A 19,644-nucleotide genomic window follows, 5' to 3' on the forward strand; every position below is an offset into this window, starting at 1 on the left:
ACTATGCAGATCATAAGAACATAAGAGGATAAGAAATAGGAGCAGGAGTAGGCCATTGGGCCCCTCGAGCCTGCTCCACCATTCAATAAGATCACGGCTAATCTGGTCATGGATTCAGCTGCACTTCCCTGTCCGTCATCAGTATGTGTAAAAATATTCATCATGTAATATTTATGGGGTATTCTTTGTATTTGTGCGTGCCTTTGTTTGAAAATTAATTGAGCAGAAAAGTAACCATTTGTGTGTTGAGGAGGACAGCCGGTCTGGTTGGAATGTGAATACACATGAATTGACATTCGGTGATTTTAATCTGCCTGTTTGGTGAACAGTTAAAGCATCTCGTATTGGAAGGGGCAAGTATTTAAATATATTAAAACAATGCCGCATCAATTCTGAACTCTGACAACTTTCCATTTTGTTGAATTTAAGGGATTCACTGTTTGCTGAAGACATTCAACTACACACATCACATCTCAGGTTTTTCATGACTTTCGTTCTGACTGTAGATCTGAAATGCTGGACACAAACGGAAGAGAAAATAATGGTTGGCACAGTGCAAAAGCGGAAAATAGCATCTCTTGTAGACTCTGTTTTAAATCCAGGGAGGGAAAGTGAGTGGCATGCGTGTCTAGGAGCGTCAGTAGGCAGTCTTCGCAAATTTTATGGTATGGTAGCATCGTGGTTATTTTACTGGAATAGTAATTCAGATCCCTCGTGTAATGATCGAAGGACGTGAGGTCAAAACCCACCATGGCAGCTGGGGAATTTAAATGCAGTTAATTAAATAAATCTGGAATAAAACTTTGTATCAGTAATGGCGACCATGAGACTATCTTATTGTCAGAAAAACACATCTGGTTCAATAATGTCCTTTAGGGAATAAAATCTTCTGACATTACCTGTTATGGCCTATATGTGTCTCCAGACCCACAACAATGTGGTTTTCGCTCAGCTGTACTCTGAAATGGTCTAGAAAGCGACCACTTCCTGGTGATGTCCTGTCGCACCGACAGAACGGACCCACCAGAGGTGGCGGCAAAGTGTTACTCAGCCGTGTGGGAGTGGTCCTTGCGGGTCTCAGCATTGACTCTGGAACCTATAAAGGGAAAGCAGGAATGGGCTACTGAAGTTGCATGATCAGCCATGATGATATTGAATGGTGGTGCCGGCCGGCTCGAAGGAACGAATGGCCTACTCCTGCACCTATTTTATATGTTTCTATGTTTCTAAGACGCATGGCTTCATGTTAAGCATGACCAATAAAACCTCAAGCTGATTAATACTTCCTGCCTTCTCTTTGCTGATGAATCAATACTCCTCCATGTTAAACGCCACTTGGAAGAAGCAGTGAGGGTTGTAAATGCACAGAATGTACTTTGCATAGGAGGACATCAATGCCCATCACTAAGATTGGCTGAGTAGAACCATTACTGGCCGAGACATAGATGCCAGCCTGGGAGGCGACAGGTGGTGTGAGTACCAACACAAGGGAAAAACCTAGTTGACCTCGTCCTCACCAATCTACCTGTCACAGATGCATCTTTTCATGACAGTATTGGAAGGAGTGACCACTACACAGTACTTGTGGAGACCAAGTCCTGTCTTCACACTGAGGACACCCTTCCTTGTGCTGTGTGGCACTACCAATTGATAAATGGGATAGATACAGAACAGATCTACCAGCTAAAAACTGGGCACAAACGAGGTACTGTGGGTTTCACAGCAGCAGCAGAATTGTGCTCAACCACAAACTGTAACCTCATGGCCCGGCATATCCATCACTCCAGAATTACCATCATGCCATGGGCCAACTCTGGTTCAAAGAAGAGTGCCGAAGGCTATGCCAGAAGCAGCACCGGTCGTACCTATAAATGAGCTGCCAAATTGTGTCAGCTGCAACACAGACTACATGCATGCTAAAAGCGAAAGCAGAATGTTTTAAACAGAGCTAAGCAATCCCACAATCAATAGATCAGCTCAAAGCTCTGCTGTCCTGCCACATCCAGTTGTGAATGGTGATGGACCATTAAACAACTAATGGGAGGAGGAGTCTCCATGATTATCCACATCCTCAATAATGGCGGACCCAGCATGTGAGTGCAAAAGACAAGGCTGAAGCATTTGCAGTGATCTTCAGCCAGAAGTGCCGCGTGGATGATCATCAGAAAGAGCGAGCAGGCTTTGTGTTAGCCTTTTTATTCACATAAGGTACCTTGTCTCTCGACATAAGTTGATAAAGCCCCAGGATTGGTTCTTAGTTCCAGGGCATTCTTCATTGGCCTTCCTCAAACATGTGACTGTCTGGAAGAATTTGAGCCGTTCCTTGGTTAGGTTAATAGTTTTCCAATTAACTCCTTTTAGTTTCGATGCGTTTGTTTACCCCTAAAGATAAGCTCCTTTTGTTCCTTAAGCACCGCCCACAAGAGGCTTGAACTTGCTAACATGTTTTGTGCTTTTGAGTTCAAACCGCAGACTGTCGGAGTAAGCTGCAATTTTGACATTTATGGATAAACTTTGAATCAATATTATTATTAATATTACACATTTATTCTTACAGCCTGGGATACATTTCATCCTGGCTAGGCGATTTATCTACTTTCAAAGAAGCTAAACATCTTAATACTTCCTCTTTGTCCATGTTTATCTCATCTAATATTTCATTGTCCTCTAATAGCTGATAAACCCCACTCTTTTGTGACGATAGTATTCATTAATATTGTTATTTTGTGCCTGACTCGCTGAGTATTTCCAGGTCTGATCAATTACCAACATTGGCTGGAGTTTACTGAGTTAACAAATAATTCACTGCAAACTAGACATACCTCTGTAGGTCAAGGTGAAAATATTAATCCGGAATGGTTAAAATATTTCTTAAACATATTGGCCTCTAAATTCCAGGACGTTGGACGATGGCAAGAAGATACAAGTTAGGGACCTGGAGTGGGAGGAATTCAGGAAGCTAGGAAGAAAATTAAAGGGTAGGACTTAAAAGGTCATAAAGTTACTACCGGCACCACGTGCTAAAGATTACCAGAATAGGATAGAGAGGATGAATACGTGGCTACAGAGTTGGTGTAGGAGGGAGGGCTTTAAATTCTTTGAGGCATTGGGACCGCTTCTGGGGGAGATGGGACCTGTAAAAACCTGATGGGTTACACCTCAACAGTGCTGGGACCAATAGTCTCACGGGGTGCTTTGCTAGTGCTGTTGGGGAGAATTTAAAGTAGCTTGGCTGGGGGATGGGAACATGAGAACAAATTCAATAGGGAAGGAAGTAACGCAGAAATTGGATAGCAAGAATCTAGAAAGCGAATCTGTAAGACAGAGGAAACCAGGCTTAGTACGTAGTAAGCAAGGAGGTCTTCCTGTGCTAAATGATACATACTTTAATGCAAGGAGTATAGTGAATAAGGCGGATGAGCTAAGAGCACAGGTAGATACTTGGGAGTATGACATTATAGCCATTACAGAAACATGGCTGAAAGAGGGACCGGTTTGGCAGATAAATATTCCTGGTTACTGGATTTTGAGACAAGACAGAGAGGGGGATAAAAAGGGGGTCGGCGGGGTGGGGGCGGGGGACGTCATGGTACTGATTAAATACACTATTACAGCGGTGAGGAGGGATGATATGTCAGAGGGATCATCAAATGAGGCCATAAGGGTCGAATTGAAAAATAAAAAAGAGGCGATCACACTGCTGGGCGTGTATTATAGACCCCCAAGCAGTGGGAGGGAGATAGAGGAGTAAATATGTAGGCGAAGTGCTGTGAAGTCCAAAAACCATAGGGTAGTAATAGTAGGGGATTTTAACTATCCCAATATTGATTGGGACAAATATAGTGTGAAGGGTATAGAGGGTGCGGAATTTTTGAAATGCATTCAAGAGAACTTTATTAGTCAGTATGTAGCAAGCCCAACATGAGAAAGGCGTTTTTGTATTGAGTTTTGGGGAATGAAGCTGGGCAGGTTGAGGGGTATTAGTGGGAGAGCACTTGGGTGCCAGTGACGATAATGCAGTCAGATTCAAATTGGTTATGGCTAAGGACAAGGATAAGCCTGGAATAAAAGTCCCGAATTGGGAAAAGTTAATTTTGCTAAATTAAGTAGTGATTTGGCTGCAGTGGACTGGAAACAGATACTTGTGGGTAAATCAGTGTGGAACAGTGGGAAACATTCAAGGAGGCGATCTGGTAGGCTCAGGCCAAATATGTGCCCTGAATGAAAAAGGGTGGGAATAATAATTCTGCTTGTCTCGGGACTTACAGTGGAGGATAAAGAAAAATGGGATGCTTATTCATATACCAACGGCTAAATACTATATAATCTTTAAAGGAATATAGAAAGTTAAGAGGCAAAATTTAAAGTAATATTAGGAATGCTAAGACAGAGCACAAAAAATTTCTGACTAGTAAAATTAAGGAAAACCCTAAGATGTTGTATAAATATATTAAGAGTACGAGGGTTACTAAAGAAAGGGAAGGGCCTATTAGAGACCACGAGTGTAATCTTTGTGTGGAGGCGGAAGATGTTGGTAAGGTTTTTAACAAATACTTTGCATCTCTTTTCACAAAGGAGAGGGGCAATGCAGATACTGCTATCGAGGAGGAGTGTGATATTCTGGATGAAATAAATATAGTGAGAGAGGAAGTATTAAAGGTTTTAGCAGCTATGAAAGTAGATAAATCCCCAGGCCCAGATGAAATGCATCTCAGGCTGTTGAGTGAAGTAAAAGAGGAAATAGCAGAGGCCTTGACCATTATTTTCCAGTACTCTTTGGATTTGGGCATGGTGCCGGAGGATTGGAGGACTGCTAATGTAGTACCCTTGTTTAAGAAGGGAGGAAGGGATAGGCCGAGTAATTACAGGCCTGTCAGCCTAACCTCACTGGTGGGAAAATTATTTGAAAAAATCCTGAAAGACAGGATAAATCTACATTTGGAAAGGCAAGGATGAATTAGGGACAGTCAGCACAGTTTTGTTAACTGTAAGATCGTGATTGACTAAACTTTTTTGAGGAGCTAACCAAGAGGGTCGGTGAGGCTCGTGCAAAGGATGTAGCGCCTTTGGACTTTAGCAAAGCTTTTGATAAGGTCCCACATGGTAGACTGGTGACGAAGGTTAAAGCCAATGGGATTCAGGGCAAAATGGCATGTTGGATCCAAAATTGGCTTAGAGGTAGGAAGCAAAGGGTAATGGTTGATGAATATTTTTGTGATTGGACGGATGTTTCCAGTTGGATTCCGCAGAGCTCAGTACTGGGTCCCTTGCTTTTTGTCATATATATCAACGCTTTAGGTTTGAAAATATGGAGTAGAATCAAGAAGTTTGCAGACAACACTAAATTTGGTTGTGTGATTGATAATGAAGAAGAAAGTCATGGGCTGAAGGAGGATATCAATCTACTGGTCAGTTGGGCAGAGCAGTGGCAAAAGGAATTTAACTCAGAGAAGTGTGAGGTAATGCACTTTAGGAGGGCTAATAAGGAAAGCGTATACACATGAAGTGGTAGGCCACTTAATAGTGTAGATGAACAAAGGGACCTTGGCGTGCTTGTCCACAGATCCAGGAAAATAGCAGGCAAGGTGGATAAGATGGTTTAGAAGGCATACGGAATGCTTGCCTTTATTAGCCGAGGCATAAAATATAAGAGCAGAGCGGTTATGCTTAAATTGTATAATACTTTGGTTAGGCCCCAGCTGGAGTACTGCGTGCAGTTCTGTTCGCCGTATTATGGGAAGGACGTGATTGCACTAAAGAGGGTGCAGAGGAGAATTACTAGGATGCTGCCTGGAATGGAGAATCTTAGTTATGAGTACAGGTTGGATAGGCTGGGTTTGTTCTCATTGGACAGTGGAGGTTGACCTTCAGGGCTGCTGACTGAGGGCCGTGCGGCTCTTTGTCGGACACGATGGGCTGAAATGGCCTCCTTCTGTGCTGTGAATTTCTATGTTTCTTCTATGTTTCTAATTGGAGAATAAGAGAGTTTTTCCAAGCGGTAGCTGTTTTTTATATTGTTAAATTCCGACGGAAGGGCAGGTGCAGGAAGCATCGATTGATGTAATGTGACTTAAAGAGATGGGACCGATTGGGATGGAAAACCCTGCACCAGGACATTAATTCCATCCCGCAAATTCCATGGAGCGTGGATTTTCAGGACTAATGTCAACTTCCTGAAGGCAAGCAATGGCAGACTGATCGTTTGAAATTGTACGCTGTCTCCCCAGAAACTGGCAGCATTTCACTTTAATTTTATTTTTTATCAAACATCTCCCCTCCTCCAAGGCAACGAAAGCACGACAATGTAACTGTCCTGGGCTTTTGTGTGCACAGAGAAACATACTTTGTGCAGACATATATCCACTTTGTGTACATTACATTACCCCGAGGATGTCAATGTTGGGCCAGACTTGCAGCCAGAAATGTCACCCACCAGATGTTCAGCGGTGGAGCAGAACATGAGTAACCTCGAGCCGAAACGTTTAACTTAACAGTCAAGCAGTATAAATAGGGCACCTGTTTCTTAATGGCCACGCCTATTACGTCCCACCAAGCTTGCCTGAGCTTCTTGTTACACCTGAACGACAATGAGGAAGGGAAACTCTCTCACACAGGATCTGCTTCACCAGGGCTGTTCCATCCTCCACATGGACACCTGTAACTAACAGTCAACAACATCCTCCATATTTAAGTCCCTGGCTCATTCTAGTCGAACGTCAGCTAATGAGCTAACCATGGACATATCAAAAAGCTGAGAGCACCATCATTCAGCACGGCCAGCAATTTAAGTCCTTTCTCAATGAGGAGCAACGTGAGAATGACATAGCTCATCAATCTTGCTGCAGTTCTACACTGGCTAAATAATAGTAGAAGATCGAAGGCACATGTGTGGCCAGCAGGGTCCTGCTTCTTCTATGACACCACATCGGGTCTGTTCTCACCTTTTCACTTGCCTTACATAAGAACATAAGAACATAAGAAATAGGAACAGCAGTAGGCCATACGGCCCCTCGAGCGTGCTCCGCCATTCAATAAGATCATGGCTGATCTGATCATGAACTCAGCTCCACTTCCCTGCCCATTCCCCATAGCCCCTTATTCCCTTATCGTTCAAGAAACTGTCTATTTCTGTCAAGTGTATTCAATGTCCCAGCTTTCACAACTCTCTGAGGCAGAAAACTCCACAGATTTACAACCCTCCGAGAGAAGACATTCCTCCTCATCTCTGTTTTAAATGGGCGACCCATTATTCTAAGATTATGCCCTCTAGTTCTAGTCTCCCCCATCAGTGGAAACATCCTCTCAGCATCCACCTTGTCAAGCCCCCTCATAATCTTATACGCTTTGATAAGATTGGCTCTCATTCTTCTGAATTCCGTTGAGTAGAGCCTCAACCAACTCATCCGTTCCTCATAAGTCAACACCCTCATCCCCGGAATCAACCTAGTTAACCTTCTCTGAACTGCCTCCAAAGCAAGTATATCCCTTCCTAAATATGGAAACCAAAACTGCACGCAATATTTCAGGTGTGGCCTGACCAATACCTTGGATAGCTGTCGCAAGACTTCGCTGCTTTTATACTCCATCCCCTTTGCAATAAAGGCCAAGATACCTTTGGCCTTCCTGCTCAACTGCTGTACCTGCATACTACTCTTTTTTGTTTCATGTACAAGTACCCCCAGGTCCCGCTGTACTGTAGCACTTTACAATCTTTCTCCATTTAAATAATAGCTGGTTTTTGATTTTTTTTCTGCCAAAGTGCATGAGCTCACACTTTCCAACATTATACCACATCTGCCAAATTTTTGCCCACTCACTTAGCCTGTCTAAGTCCTTTTACAGATTTGTGTCCCCTATTCACACATTGCTTTTCCTCCCATCTTTGTATTGTCAGCAAACTTGGCTACGTTACACTCAGTCCCTTCTTCCAAGTCGTTAATATAGATTGTAAATAGTTGGTGTCCCAGCACTGATCCCTGTGGCACCCCACTAGTTACTGGTTGCCAACAAGAGAAGGAACCGATTATCCCGACTCTCTGTTCTCTGTTAGTTAGCCATTCCTCTATCCATGCTAATATATTACCCCCAACCCCGTGAAAATTTATCTTGTGCAGTAACATTTTATGTGGCTGCTTGTCAAATGCCTTCTGGAAGTCCAAATACACCACACCCATTGGTTCCCCTTTATCCACCCTGTTCATTACATCCTCAAAGAACTCCTGCAAATTTGTCAAACATTACTTCCCCTTCATAAATCCATGCTAACTCTGCCTGACCGAATTTTCCTTATCCAAATGTCCTGCTACTGCTTCTTTAATAATGGACTCCAACATTTTCCCAACCACAGATGTTAGGCTAACTGGTCTATAGTTTTCTGCTTTCTGTCTGCCTCCTTTTTTAAATGCCTTGCCTTCACTCAAGCTAACTCAAAGCATCCTCCATTAAACAGTAGATGTGCTGGTGAGTGCGACTCATAGCAGTACTTTCTCGTCTTCTCCGCTTTTGTGTTAACCTGGTGCAGACATTCCCCCCCCTCACCCCTCCACAAATACTCCCCAACACCCTGACATGGAAACTGCTAGATTTTTATTCCTATGATTTCAACGGAATGAAGAGCAGATGGCTTCTACAATGTACAACTGCTAAGTTAGAGTACTATTTCGACTATGAGGACCCAAATTGTTGTATCTCCGTTTCTAAATCCAAAGCGACAGAATATATGGTAAACATTAGAATTGTGTCTCTGGCCTTTTCTTGCTGCCACGGCATCTATGTGATTGATCCAGGTGAGGGTCTGGCCAATGTTGACCACAAGATGTTGATGGAGGGTGATTGGGTGATGGTAATGCCATTGAATATCAATGGAAAGTGCTTAGAAACTCTTTGTTGGACACGCATTTTATGGCATGAATTATACTTGTTCATTGGCAGCACGTGGATGAATGCTGTCCAAATTTTGCTGCATGCATTCATGGGCTGTTTCACTAAATGCAGAATACTGAATGGCACAGAACAGTGTGTGACAAGCCCAACTTCTGTCCTGAGGGCAGGAGTATCATTTATGAAGCAGCTGAAAATAGCGGAGTTGACATGATAAAAAATGACAAAAATGCATGTAAAGATAATGTTTATAATTCTTGATTCCTCTTTTTCTGAAACTTCACCTGTGAAACTACCCCTCTTCTTCCATGAAAGTCACCCAATGTGAAACTACAGCACTGTGGCACGCCCCTCCCGTGAAGTTACTGCCTTAGAAACTCTCTGCCCGCCCCAACCCCATGCAATTTTTGTTCCATCTTTTCCATGCAAACCGAAAATGGCCACCAATTCTCATGGAACATGGGACCACATTTTGCATTCACCAATGAACGAGCGGCACGAGCAATTGTACTTGCCCATAGACATTCTAAAGGCGTCTCAACTGGAATTTCCTGGACAACGTTCAGGCTTGAGCTGATAAGTGGCAAGTAATGTTCATGCTACAAAAGATTCACACAATGACCATCTCCAACTGGGAGAGACTTTCCATCTTCCCTTGACATTCGATAGCATGTCCATCACCAAATCACCACCATCAACATCCTGCGGGTCACCATTGACCAGACTTAACTGGACCAGCTACAAAAATACGTTGGCTACAAGAGCAGATCAGAGGCCGGGTACTCTGCCGTGTGTGAGTAGCCTTCTGTCTCCCCAAATCCTTTCCACAATCTAAAAGGCGCAAGTCAGGGGTGTAATGGACTCTTCTTCACTTGCCTGAATGAGTGCAGCACCAACAACACCCAAGAAGCTCTGCACCACTCAGGACGAAGCAGCCTGCTTGATTTGTAATCCATACCTCATATTAAAACATTTTCTCCCTCCATTACTTCTTCGACAGCACCTCCCAAACATGAGACCTCTGCTACTTAGAGGGACCAGGCAACCGGCACATGGGAACAACATTACCTGCAAGTTCCCCTCCAAATCACACATGATCCTGACTTGGAAATGTATCGCCATTTCTTTGTCATCGCTGGGTCAAAATCCTGTAACTCCTTCCCTAACAGCACTGCAGGAGAAACTTCACCTTACGGACTGTAGCGGTTCAAGAAGTTGACACACCACCACCTTCTGAAGGGCAATTAGGGATGGGCAATAAATGCTGGCCTTACCAGACACACCCACACCCCTTATCGAATAAAATATATGATCCAGGGAGCAATCCTAATATCTTCGGTAGTGCATGAGTTAAGCTTTTTTTCCCCATATGGCAACTCCCTGTGATTTTCAGTCGTTTCGTCAGGTGAGCTTGTAGAATAAATTTGTCCTGGTGCCAGAAATGAATGAGTTGGAGTGATCAAATTGCATTGTGTGTAATCGAAATGGATGCTGCAATTTAAAGGGCATACCTGACGACATTGAAATAGAGCTCTCTAGTCGACTACTCCACATAGTGGATTACTGATGTAATAACAGTACCAACCATATGCTGTGCACAGTTCTTATGTTCGTGCAAGTGTGTGCATTAGCTGTGTCTCAAGATATCAGATTAGCGGTGATTATGCGATTTTTGTTTTCCCTAGTTGAAAATGTTGTTGGTGGATAAGCCTGCTAACCGTTAGAGACATTGTTGGAAGCTCTTAATTTTGCAGAAAAGTTTAAACAGCCAAGGTAAATTTCAATCACATGTGGCTGACCTATCGATGTTGCCAGAGTCGAGATGGCTGTGCCTATGGGAATAATAGGGTGCTTGCGTGAGTTCCAATACAACCGACATACTTTTGGAGCTATGTGGAGTGGCTAGAAATGTTTTTCACCGCGAATAATGTCATTCAAGTCCCCGATGCTGATCTTAAATAAATGTGATTACAAAGGTATGAAGGCAGAGTTGACTAAAGTGGGCTGGGAAAATAGATTAACGTGTAAGACGGTTAATAATCAGTGGCAGACATTTAACGAGATATTTAATAACTTTCAAAAAATATATATTCCAGGGAAAAGGAAATACTTTAAAAGAAGGGAATGCCATCCCTTCGGCTGCAACTTAGTCTGGAACTGAGGTCTTTGGATGGAGGATTGCTGTCAGGGGCTTATAATCAGCAACTATCTTAAAGTAAGTTAATCTCTTTGGTTTATGTATACCATGCAAATTATGTATAATGCTTATTTTGTTATGATTAACTTCTTCTATAAGCAGGAAGATGTGTAATTGAGCCTCTAGTGGACGTCTCCACCGAGTGGACTACGGATGTAATGACAATAAAACCATGCACTATGCACAGTTCTTATTCAGCAGCCATGTTAGTGCAAGTGTGTATTATCAGTGTCTCAAGATATCACAGACATAAATCGTTCCCGTCCTTGTTTACACATCCCTCCATTTCCTCGCCCCTCCCTGTCTTTGTAATCTTTTTCAGCCTCACAACACCACAAGATGTCTGTGCTCCTCAAATTATGCCCTCTTGGGCATCCCTGATTATAACTGCTCAACCATTGGTGGCCATGCCTCCAGCTGCTTGGGCCCTGAGCTCTGGAACTCCCTCCCTAAACCTCTCAGCCTCTCTACCTCTATTTATTCCTTAAGACCCTCCTTAAAACCTACCTCTTTAACTAAGCTTTTGATCATCTGCAGTTATTTCTTCTTATGTGGTTCGATATGAAATCTATCTGTTTGTCTTATATTGGGATGTTTTACTACATTAAGGGCGCTATATAAAAACGTTGTTGTTGTTGTTAATCATTAAAGTGGGGAAACCGTGACGACAATGTAGGCAAGGGAGTATCTCAGCAAATGAGCTCGTGAGCTGAAAGTTGCATTTAGATGGGTGTGAAGAGATCTCCCTCCAGCTTTTATTATTTTCAGAGCAGATGAGAAACAACAGTTTGCCACTTACTGGGCTATCACACTACAGCAAACCCGAAAGATGTGTATCTGTGTAATGTGCATCCTGTGCACCACCGATGCAGTGCCAGCAACCCGTGTCCCACCACGAGCTCTTTTGACAATCTCTCCAGCTTTTTGTTAGATTTGGCAGCAGCTATGCAAATAAAATAACTGTTGAAAATTGATTAAAATGTTTATACAGGTCATATCTGAATACCAACCATTCTACTAATTACAATGCTCTGTATTTTGTGGACCACACGTCTGGTACAGTATACCGATCACGTTGCCGAGGTATGGAGCGGGCTGAATCTAGGGCTGTGTGCAGATGCCCTACAAGTCAGTGTGAAATATTTTGATATTACATTAGGCCATAACACTGTATCACTGAGAAACTTAACTCTCGCTGCGCATTTATAGGGGTCAAACATCAGGATACCACCCTGCTCGCGGTTTGAATGTGCTTGCTTAAAAAACAGGATTGAATATTAAGTGGTGATTAATATTATTACAATATTATACGCTTAAATGCTAAATCACAAAGGTTATATGCACAGCAGGCACAGTACCTCCTGTACATCGGTTTACATTATCATTGATGTAATTTATAAATAAGGCCTCGAATCTGTACGGGTGGTTCTATAACATCAGTGTGTTGCCTGATTCGTGTCTAAAGTTGCATATAAAATTACATGCCAAATGATTGGATTAAACTCTAGAATGTATTCACATTCACAACAAGATATAGATTTTCTGTTCACCTTGCATCTTTAATACAAACATCCACCTCGCTCACTTTCCCATCTCAGTAAAGATCAGTTAATAGGATAAAAGAACTTCGTACTCGAGCAGACTGAATAAGTGCAAAGATTGATCAAGGGAGTTAAAATGCGCTTTTACTTTACAAAACAATTGCTGGCCGCTTTTAATATTAATTGAGGGAGAACGCTAAAAGTGAGACTGAGCACAGTGATACAGATAGACACCAAAAGAGTGAGACTGATGAAGGTGAGAATCATAGTGATAAAGGTGAGACTGAGTACAGTGAGCAGTACATATGTATCTCAATATCAGCTCCTGTACATGGAAAGTGTACAATGGGTAAAAGGGACGCTTCACTCCTGACTGGTATAGTACAGTCCTTGAATTTGTACTCCCCTACACCTCCCGGTTTATATTTCTGCTCATTTATACTCCACTCTCAAATTATTCTACTCCCTGTGTAACACCTCCCCAGTGAAATTGCCCTACTGTGAAACTCCCCGCTGTGTAACTACCCTTGTGAATCTCCCTGCCTTGAAACTCGCATCTGTAAAACACCCACAACAACGAAACTCCCCTCCTGTGAAAATCTAACTGTGAAAAAATCCGCTGATATCGCACTGTGGAATTCCCCACCCCGCCAATAAAACTCATCGCTGTGAAACCAGCCCTCTTTCCAACCAACATTCTCTTCTGAGCACCGTTAGGGTGATGGTATCTCTGGGGAGTGCAGCCAGAGCCACGACAGGGCACCACGGGTGGCGCAGCTGCACAGGGGGGAGGGGCGAAGAATAAAAGCGCTGTAGTGAAAGGGGATTCAATAGTCAGGGGAGCAGACAGGCGTATCTGCGGCCATAGATGTCACTCCAGGATGGTATGGTGCCTCCCTGGTGCCAGGGTCAAGGATGTCACAGAGCAGGTGCAGGGCATTCTGGGGCAAGAGGGTAAACAACTAGAGGTCGAGGTCCATATCGGGATCAACAACATAGGTAGAAAAGGGGATGAGGCCCTGCAGGCAAAATTTAGGGAGCTAGGAGAAAAATTAAAGGGTAGGACCTCACATGGAGTAATCTCTGGGTTGCTACAGGTGCCATGTTCTAATGAGTATAAGAATAGAAGGATAGGGAGGAAGGACGCGTGCCTGGAGAGTTTGTGCAGGAGGGTGTGTTTTAACTTCCTGAGGCACTGGGACCGCTTCTGGGGGAGATGGGACCTGTACAAACCAGATGTGTTGCACCTCAACAGCGCAGGGACCAATATCCTCGTGCGGAGTTTTGCTAGTACTGTTGGGGAGAGTTTAAAGTAGCTTGGCAGAGTGATGGGAACCAGAGAACAAATTCAATAGGGAAGGAAGTAAAACTGAAATTGGATAGCAAGAAATTATAAAGTAAATCTGTAAGACAGAGCAAACAAGGTAAGTAGTAATCAAGGAGGTCTTCCTATGTTAATTGTTGTATACTTTAATGCAAGGAGTATAGTGAATGAGGCGGATGGGCTAAGAGCACAGGTAAACACTTGGGAGTATGACATTATAGCCATTACAGAGACATGGCTGAAAGAGGGGCAAGTTTGGCAGCTCAATGTTCCTGGTTACTGGATTTTTAGGCGTGACAGAGAGGGGGTTAAAGGGGGTGGCGTGGTCGAGGTATTGATTAAAGAAACTATTACAGCGTTGAGGAGGGATGATATGTTAGAGGAATCATCAAATGAGGCCATATGGGTCGAATTGAAAAATTAAAGGGTAGGACCTCACATGTAGTAATCTCCGGGTTGCTACAGGTCCCATGTTCTAATGAGTATAAGAATAGAAGGATAGGGAGGAAGGACGCGTGCCTGGAGAGTTTGTGCAGGAGGGTGGGCGTAAAAATAAAAAAGGGATGGTGGCTCAACCGTGGCTATCAAGGGAAATCAGGGATAGTATTAAAGCCAAGGAAGTGGCATACAAATTGGCCAGAAATAGCAGTGAACCTGGGGACTGGGAGAAATTTAGAACTCAGCAGAGGAGGACAAAGGGTTTGATTAGGGCAGGGAAAATAGAGTATGAGAGGAAGCTTGCAGGGAACATTAAGACGGACTGCAAAAGTTTCTATCGTTATGTAAAGCGAAAAAGATTAGCAAAGACAAACGTAGGTCCCCTGTAGTCAGAATCAGGGGAAGTCATAGCTGGGAACAAAGAAATGGCAGACCAATTGAACAAGTACTTTGGTTCGATATTCACAAAGGAGGACACAAACAACCTTCCCGATATAAAAGTGGTCAGAGGGTCTAGTAAGAAGGAGGAACTGAGGAAAATCCTTATTAGTCGGAAAATTGTTTTGGAGAAATTGATGGGATTGAAGGCCGATAAATCTCCAGGGCCTGATGGACTGCATCCCAGAGTACTTAAGGAGGTGGCCTTGGAAATAGTGGATGCATTGACAGTCATTTTCCAACATTCCATAGACTCTGGATCAGTTACTATCGAGTGGAGGGTAGCCAATGTAACCCCACTTTTTAAAAAAGGAGGGAGAGAGAAAACAGGTAATTATGGACCGGTCAGCCTGAGCTCAGTAGTGGGTAAAATAATGGAATCAATTTATTAAGGATGTCATAGCAGCGCATTTGGAAAGAGGTGATATGATAGGTCCAAGTCAGCATGGATTTGTGAAAGGGAAATCATGCTTGACAAATCTTCTGGAATTTTTTGAGGATGTTTCCAGTAGAGTGGACAAGGGAGAACCAGTTGATGTGGTATATTTGGACTTTCAGAAGGCTTTCGACAAGGATCCACACAAGAGATTAATGTGCAAAGTTAAAGCACATGGGATTGGGGTTAGTGTGCTGACATGGATTGTGAACTGGTTGTCAGACAGGAAGCAAAGAGTAGGAGTAAATGGGTACTTTTCAGAATGGCAGGCGGTGACTAGTGGGGTACCGCAAGGATCTGTGCTGGGGCCCCAGCTGTTTACATTGTACATTAATGATTTAGACGAGGGGATTGAATGTAGTATCTCCAAATTTGCGGATGACACTAAGTTGGGTGGCAGTGTGAGCTGCGAGGAGGATGCTATGAGTCTGCAGAGTGACTTGGATAGGTTAGGTGAGTGGGCAAATGCATGGCAGATGAAGTATAATGTGGATAAATGTGAGGTTATCCACTTTGGTGGTAAAAACAGAATGACAGACTATTATCTGAATGGTGACAGATTAGAAAAAGGGGAGGTGCAACGAGACCTGGGTGTCATGGTACATCAATCAGTGAAGGTTAGCATGCAGGTACAGCATGCAGTTAAGAAAGCAAATGGCATGTTGGCCTTCATAGCGAGGGGATTTGAGGATAGGGGCAAGGAGGTGTTGCTACAGTTGTACAGGGCCTTGGTGAGGCCACACCTGGAGTATTGCATGCAGTTTTGGTCTCCTAATTTGAGGAAGGACATTCTTGCTATTGAGGGAGTGCAGCGAAGGTTCACCAGACTGATTCCCGGGATGGCGGGACTGACATATCAAGAAAGACTAGCTCAACTGGGCTTGTATTCACTGGAGTTCAGAAGAATGAGAGGGGATCTCATAGAAACGTTTAAAATTCTGATGGGTTTAGACAGGTTAAATGCAGGAAGAATGTTCCCAATGTTGGGGAAGTCCAGAACCAGGGGTCACAGTCTAAGGATAAGGGGTAAGCCATTTAGGACCGAGATGAAGAAAAACTTCTTCACCCAGAGAGTGGTGAACCTGTGGAATTCTCTACCATAGGAAGTTGTTGAGGCCAATTCAATAAATATATTCAAAAAGGAGTTAGATATCGTCCTTACTACTAGGGGGATCAAGGGGTATGGCGAGAAAGCAGGAATGGGGTACTGAAGTTGCATGTTCAGCCATGAACTCATTGAATGGCGGTACAGGCTCGAAGGGCCGAATAGCCTACTCCTGCACCTATTTTCTATGTTTCTATGTTTCTATAAAAATGTGGTGATCTCAAAGCTGGCGTCTATTATAGATCCCCAAACAGTGAGAGGGAGATAGAGGAGAAAATATGTAGGCAAATCTCTGTGAAGTCCAAAAACCATAGGGCAGTAATTGTAGGGGATTTTACCTATCCTAATATTGATTGGGACAAATATAGTGTGAAGGGTATAAATGGTGCGTCATTTTGAAAATGCATTCAAGAGAACTTTTTAAGTCAGTATTTAACAAGCCCATCATGAGAGGGGCAGTTTTGGATTTAGTTTTGCTGAATAAACCTGTGCAGGTGGAAAGGTTATTAGTGGGAGAGCACTTGGGTGCCAATAATCACAATTCAGTCAGATTCAAGTTAGTTATGGATAAGGATAAGGATAGACCAGGAATAAAAGTCCCAAATTGGTGAAAAGCTAACTTTGCTAAGTTGTGGAGTGATTTGGCGACAGTGACTGGAAACAGCTACTTGCAGGTAAATCAGTGTCGGAACAGTAGGAGGCATTCAAGGAGATCTGGAGAGCTCAGGCCAAACATGTGCCCTAAAAGAAAAAGGATAGGAATAACAATTCCAGAGCCCCCTGGATGCCTAGGGACTTACAGGGAAGGATAAAGGAAAAAAAGGAATGCTTGTGTCATATATCGACATCTAAATACTGTGGAATCTTTGGATGAATATGGAAAGTTCAGAGGTAAATTTAAAAAGGATATTATGAATGCTAAGAGAGAGCATGAAAAAATATTGGCAAGTAAAATTAAGGCAAACCCAAAGATGTTCTATAAATATATTAAAGCAAGAGGATAATTAAAGAAAGAGTAGGGCCTGTTAGAGACCATGAGGGTAATCTTTGTGTGGAGACGGAAGATGATGGGACGGCTCTTAATGAATACTTTGCGTCTCTTTTCACAAAGGAAAGGGGCATTGCAGATACTGCTATTGAGGAGGAGTGTGACATTCTGGATGAAATAATCATAGTTGGAGGGGAGGTATTAAGCGGTTTAGCAGCTTTGAAAGTAGATAACTCCCCTGGCCCGGATGAAATGCATCCCAGTCTGTTGAGCGATGCAAAAGAGAAAATAGCAGAGGTCCTGACCATCATTTTCCAGTCCTCTTTGGATTTGGGCATGGTGCCGGAGGATTGGAGGACTGTTAATGAAGTATGCTTGTTTAGGAAGGGAGAAAGGGATAGGCCGAGTAATTACATGCCTGTCAGCCTAACCTGAGTGGTGGGAAAATTATTGAAAAAAATACTGAAAAACAGGATGAGTCTACATTTAGAAAGGCAAGGATTAATTAGGGAGAGTCAGCACAGATGTTTTAAGGGAAGATCGTGTTTGACTAGCCTGATTGAATTTTTTGAGGAAGTAACCAGGAGGAACGACGAGGGTAGTGCATACGATGTATTGTATATGGACTTTAGCAAAGCTTTTATAAGGTCCCACATGGTAGACTGGTTACGAAGGTTCAAGCCCATGGGATGCAGGGCAAAGTAACAAGTTGTATCCAAAATTGGCTTAGAGGTAGGAAGCAAAGGGTAATGGTTGATGAATGTTTTTGTGATTGGAAGGATGTTGCCAATGGGTTTCCACAGGGCTCAGTATTGAGCCCCTTGCTTTTGTAGTATTACATAAACGATCTAGATTTGAATATAGGTAATATGATTAAGAAGTTTGCAGCTGATAATAAATTTGGCTGTGTGGTTGATAATGAAGAGGAAAGTCATGGACTGCAGGAGGATATCAATCTACTGGTCAGGTGGGCAGAACAGTGGCAAATGGAATTTAATTCGGAGAAGTGTGAGGTCATGCACTGGGGAGGGGTAATATATTAAACAGTCGGCCATTTAAAAGTGTAGATGAACAAAGGAACTTTAGAGTGGTTGTCCACAGAGCTCTTTTTGGTTGGATGACGAAATAAACATTAAATCAAATGCCCCCCAATCTGGGGGACACTCCAAATATTTTTCAAACTGCCCTTTTTTTTTTGTTTTCTTTTTTTTTGACTTAAAATTTTTTTTTGGGGGGCCATAAAATAGTAATTTTCACAAGTGCCCCCTATAAAAGGGAAGGGGGACACTAAACCCGGCGATTAAAACAAGTCAAACTGTAAAATAAATAAAATCAAATTAAAATTTGGTTGTCGGGCGTGATGATGCACTCCAGTCCCTCCGGCACTGACCTCTCGCGGAAGGCCGCGAGCGTACCAGTGGACACCGCGTGCTCCATCTCCAAGGACACCCTGGCGCGGATGTACGCGCGGAAGAGAGGCAGGCAGTCAGGCTGAATGACCCCCTCGACCGCCCGCTGCCTGGACCGGCTGATGGCACCCTTGGCCGTGCCCAGGAGCAGTTCTACGAGGAAGCCCTCGGACCCACCCGCTCCCCTCCGCACAGGGTGCCCAAAGATCAGGACTGTGGGACTGAAGTGCAGCCAGAATTTCAGGAGCAGCCCCTTTAAATAATAAAACAGGGGCTGCAACCTCGTGCATTCGATAACAACATGGAACACGAACTCTTCCAGACCACAGTAATTGCAGGCGGACTGGGAGCCCGTGAACTGGCTTAAATATTTATTGCACGGCACTGCTCCGTGCACCACCCTCCAGGCCAAGTCCCCGATAAATAGTGGGAGGACTCCCGCGTAGAGTGCCCTCCATCAGGGACCCCCGCCTCCTCCGGATAGCAAGATGGTATGCCATGGCGTATCCGAAAGGCAGGCGAGGATGGCAAAATTGAGAGTGTGCAGGAGCAGCCCATACAGGAAACCCCTCCGCGCGGAACTGAAAGGCACGGAGGGGATTTCACCGAGGCGGCTCAAGTTGTGAGGCGCCGGCTCCCGAGGGAGGTTCCGGGTATTGGCGGCGATGAGGAATTCCGTCCGGACGGGGGTCAGTTCGGACGGGATCTCCCCACGTGCCTGAGCCTCCTCGATGCACCTAACGGAGTCGGGGCCCAGAACTGTTTTTAGCGACTCGATGGCATCGGCCGCGCGGCGGACGTCGGCTGAATTTAGGCGCCGCACCAGCGTGTCTGGCACCATCCAGCCCGCTCCTCCACCATCAAGCAGGTCCCTGACCCTCGTCACAA

The 19,644-nt window shown here is 43.9% G+C and overlaps 1 protein-coding gene and 1 pseudogene across 1 annotated transcript in view; both read right to left on the reverse strand.

The window, feature by feature from the left end:
* Positions 1-19,644, reverse strand: part of LOC139230206 (nuclear factor 7, brain-like) — a 926,603-nt pseudogene that overhangs the window by 796,727 nt on the left and 110,232 nt on the right.
* LOC139230588 (class I histocompatibility antigen, F10 alpha chain-like) overlaps positions 467-19,644 on the reverse strand; it is an 85,705-nt gene continuing 66,527 nt past the window's right edge. Inside the window, exon 7 of the mRNA XM_070862413.1 lies at positions 467-516. Coding sequence (XP_070718514.1) covers positions 467-516 — 50 coding nt within the window. The remainder of the gene's footprint in view (positions 517-19,644) is intronic.

This window comes from Pristiophorus japonicus, chromosome 19 (genome assembly GCF_044704955.1).
Source record: "Pristiophorus japonicus isolate sPriJap1 chromosome 19, sPriJap1.hap1, whole genome shotgun sequence".
Taxonomy (NCBI): Eukaryota; Metazoa; Chordata; class Chondrichthyes; family Pristiophoridae; genus Pristiophorus; species Pristiophorus japonicus.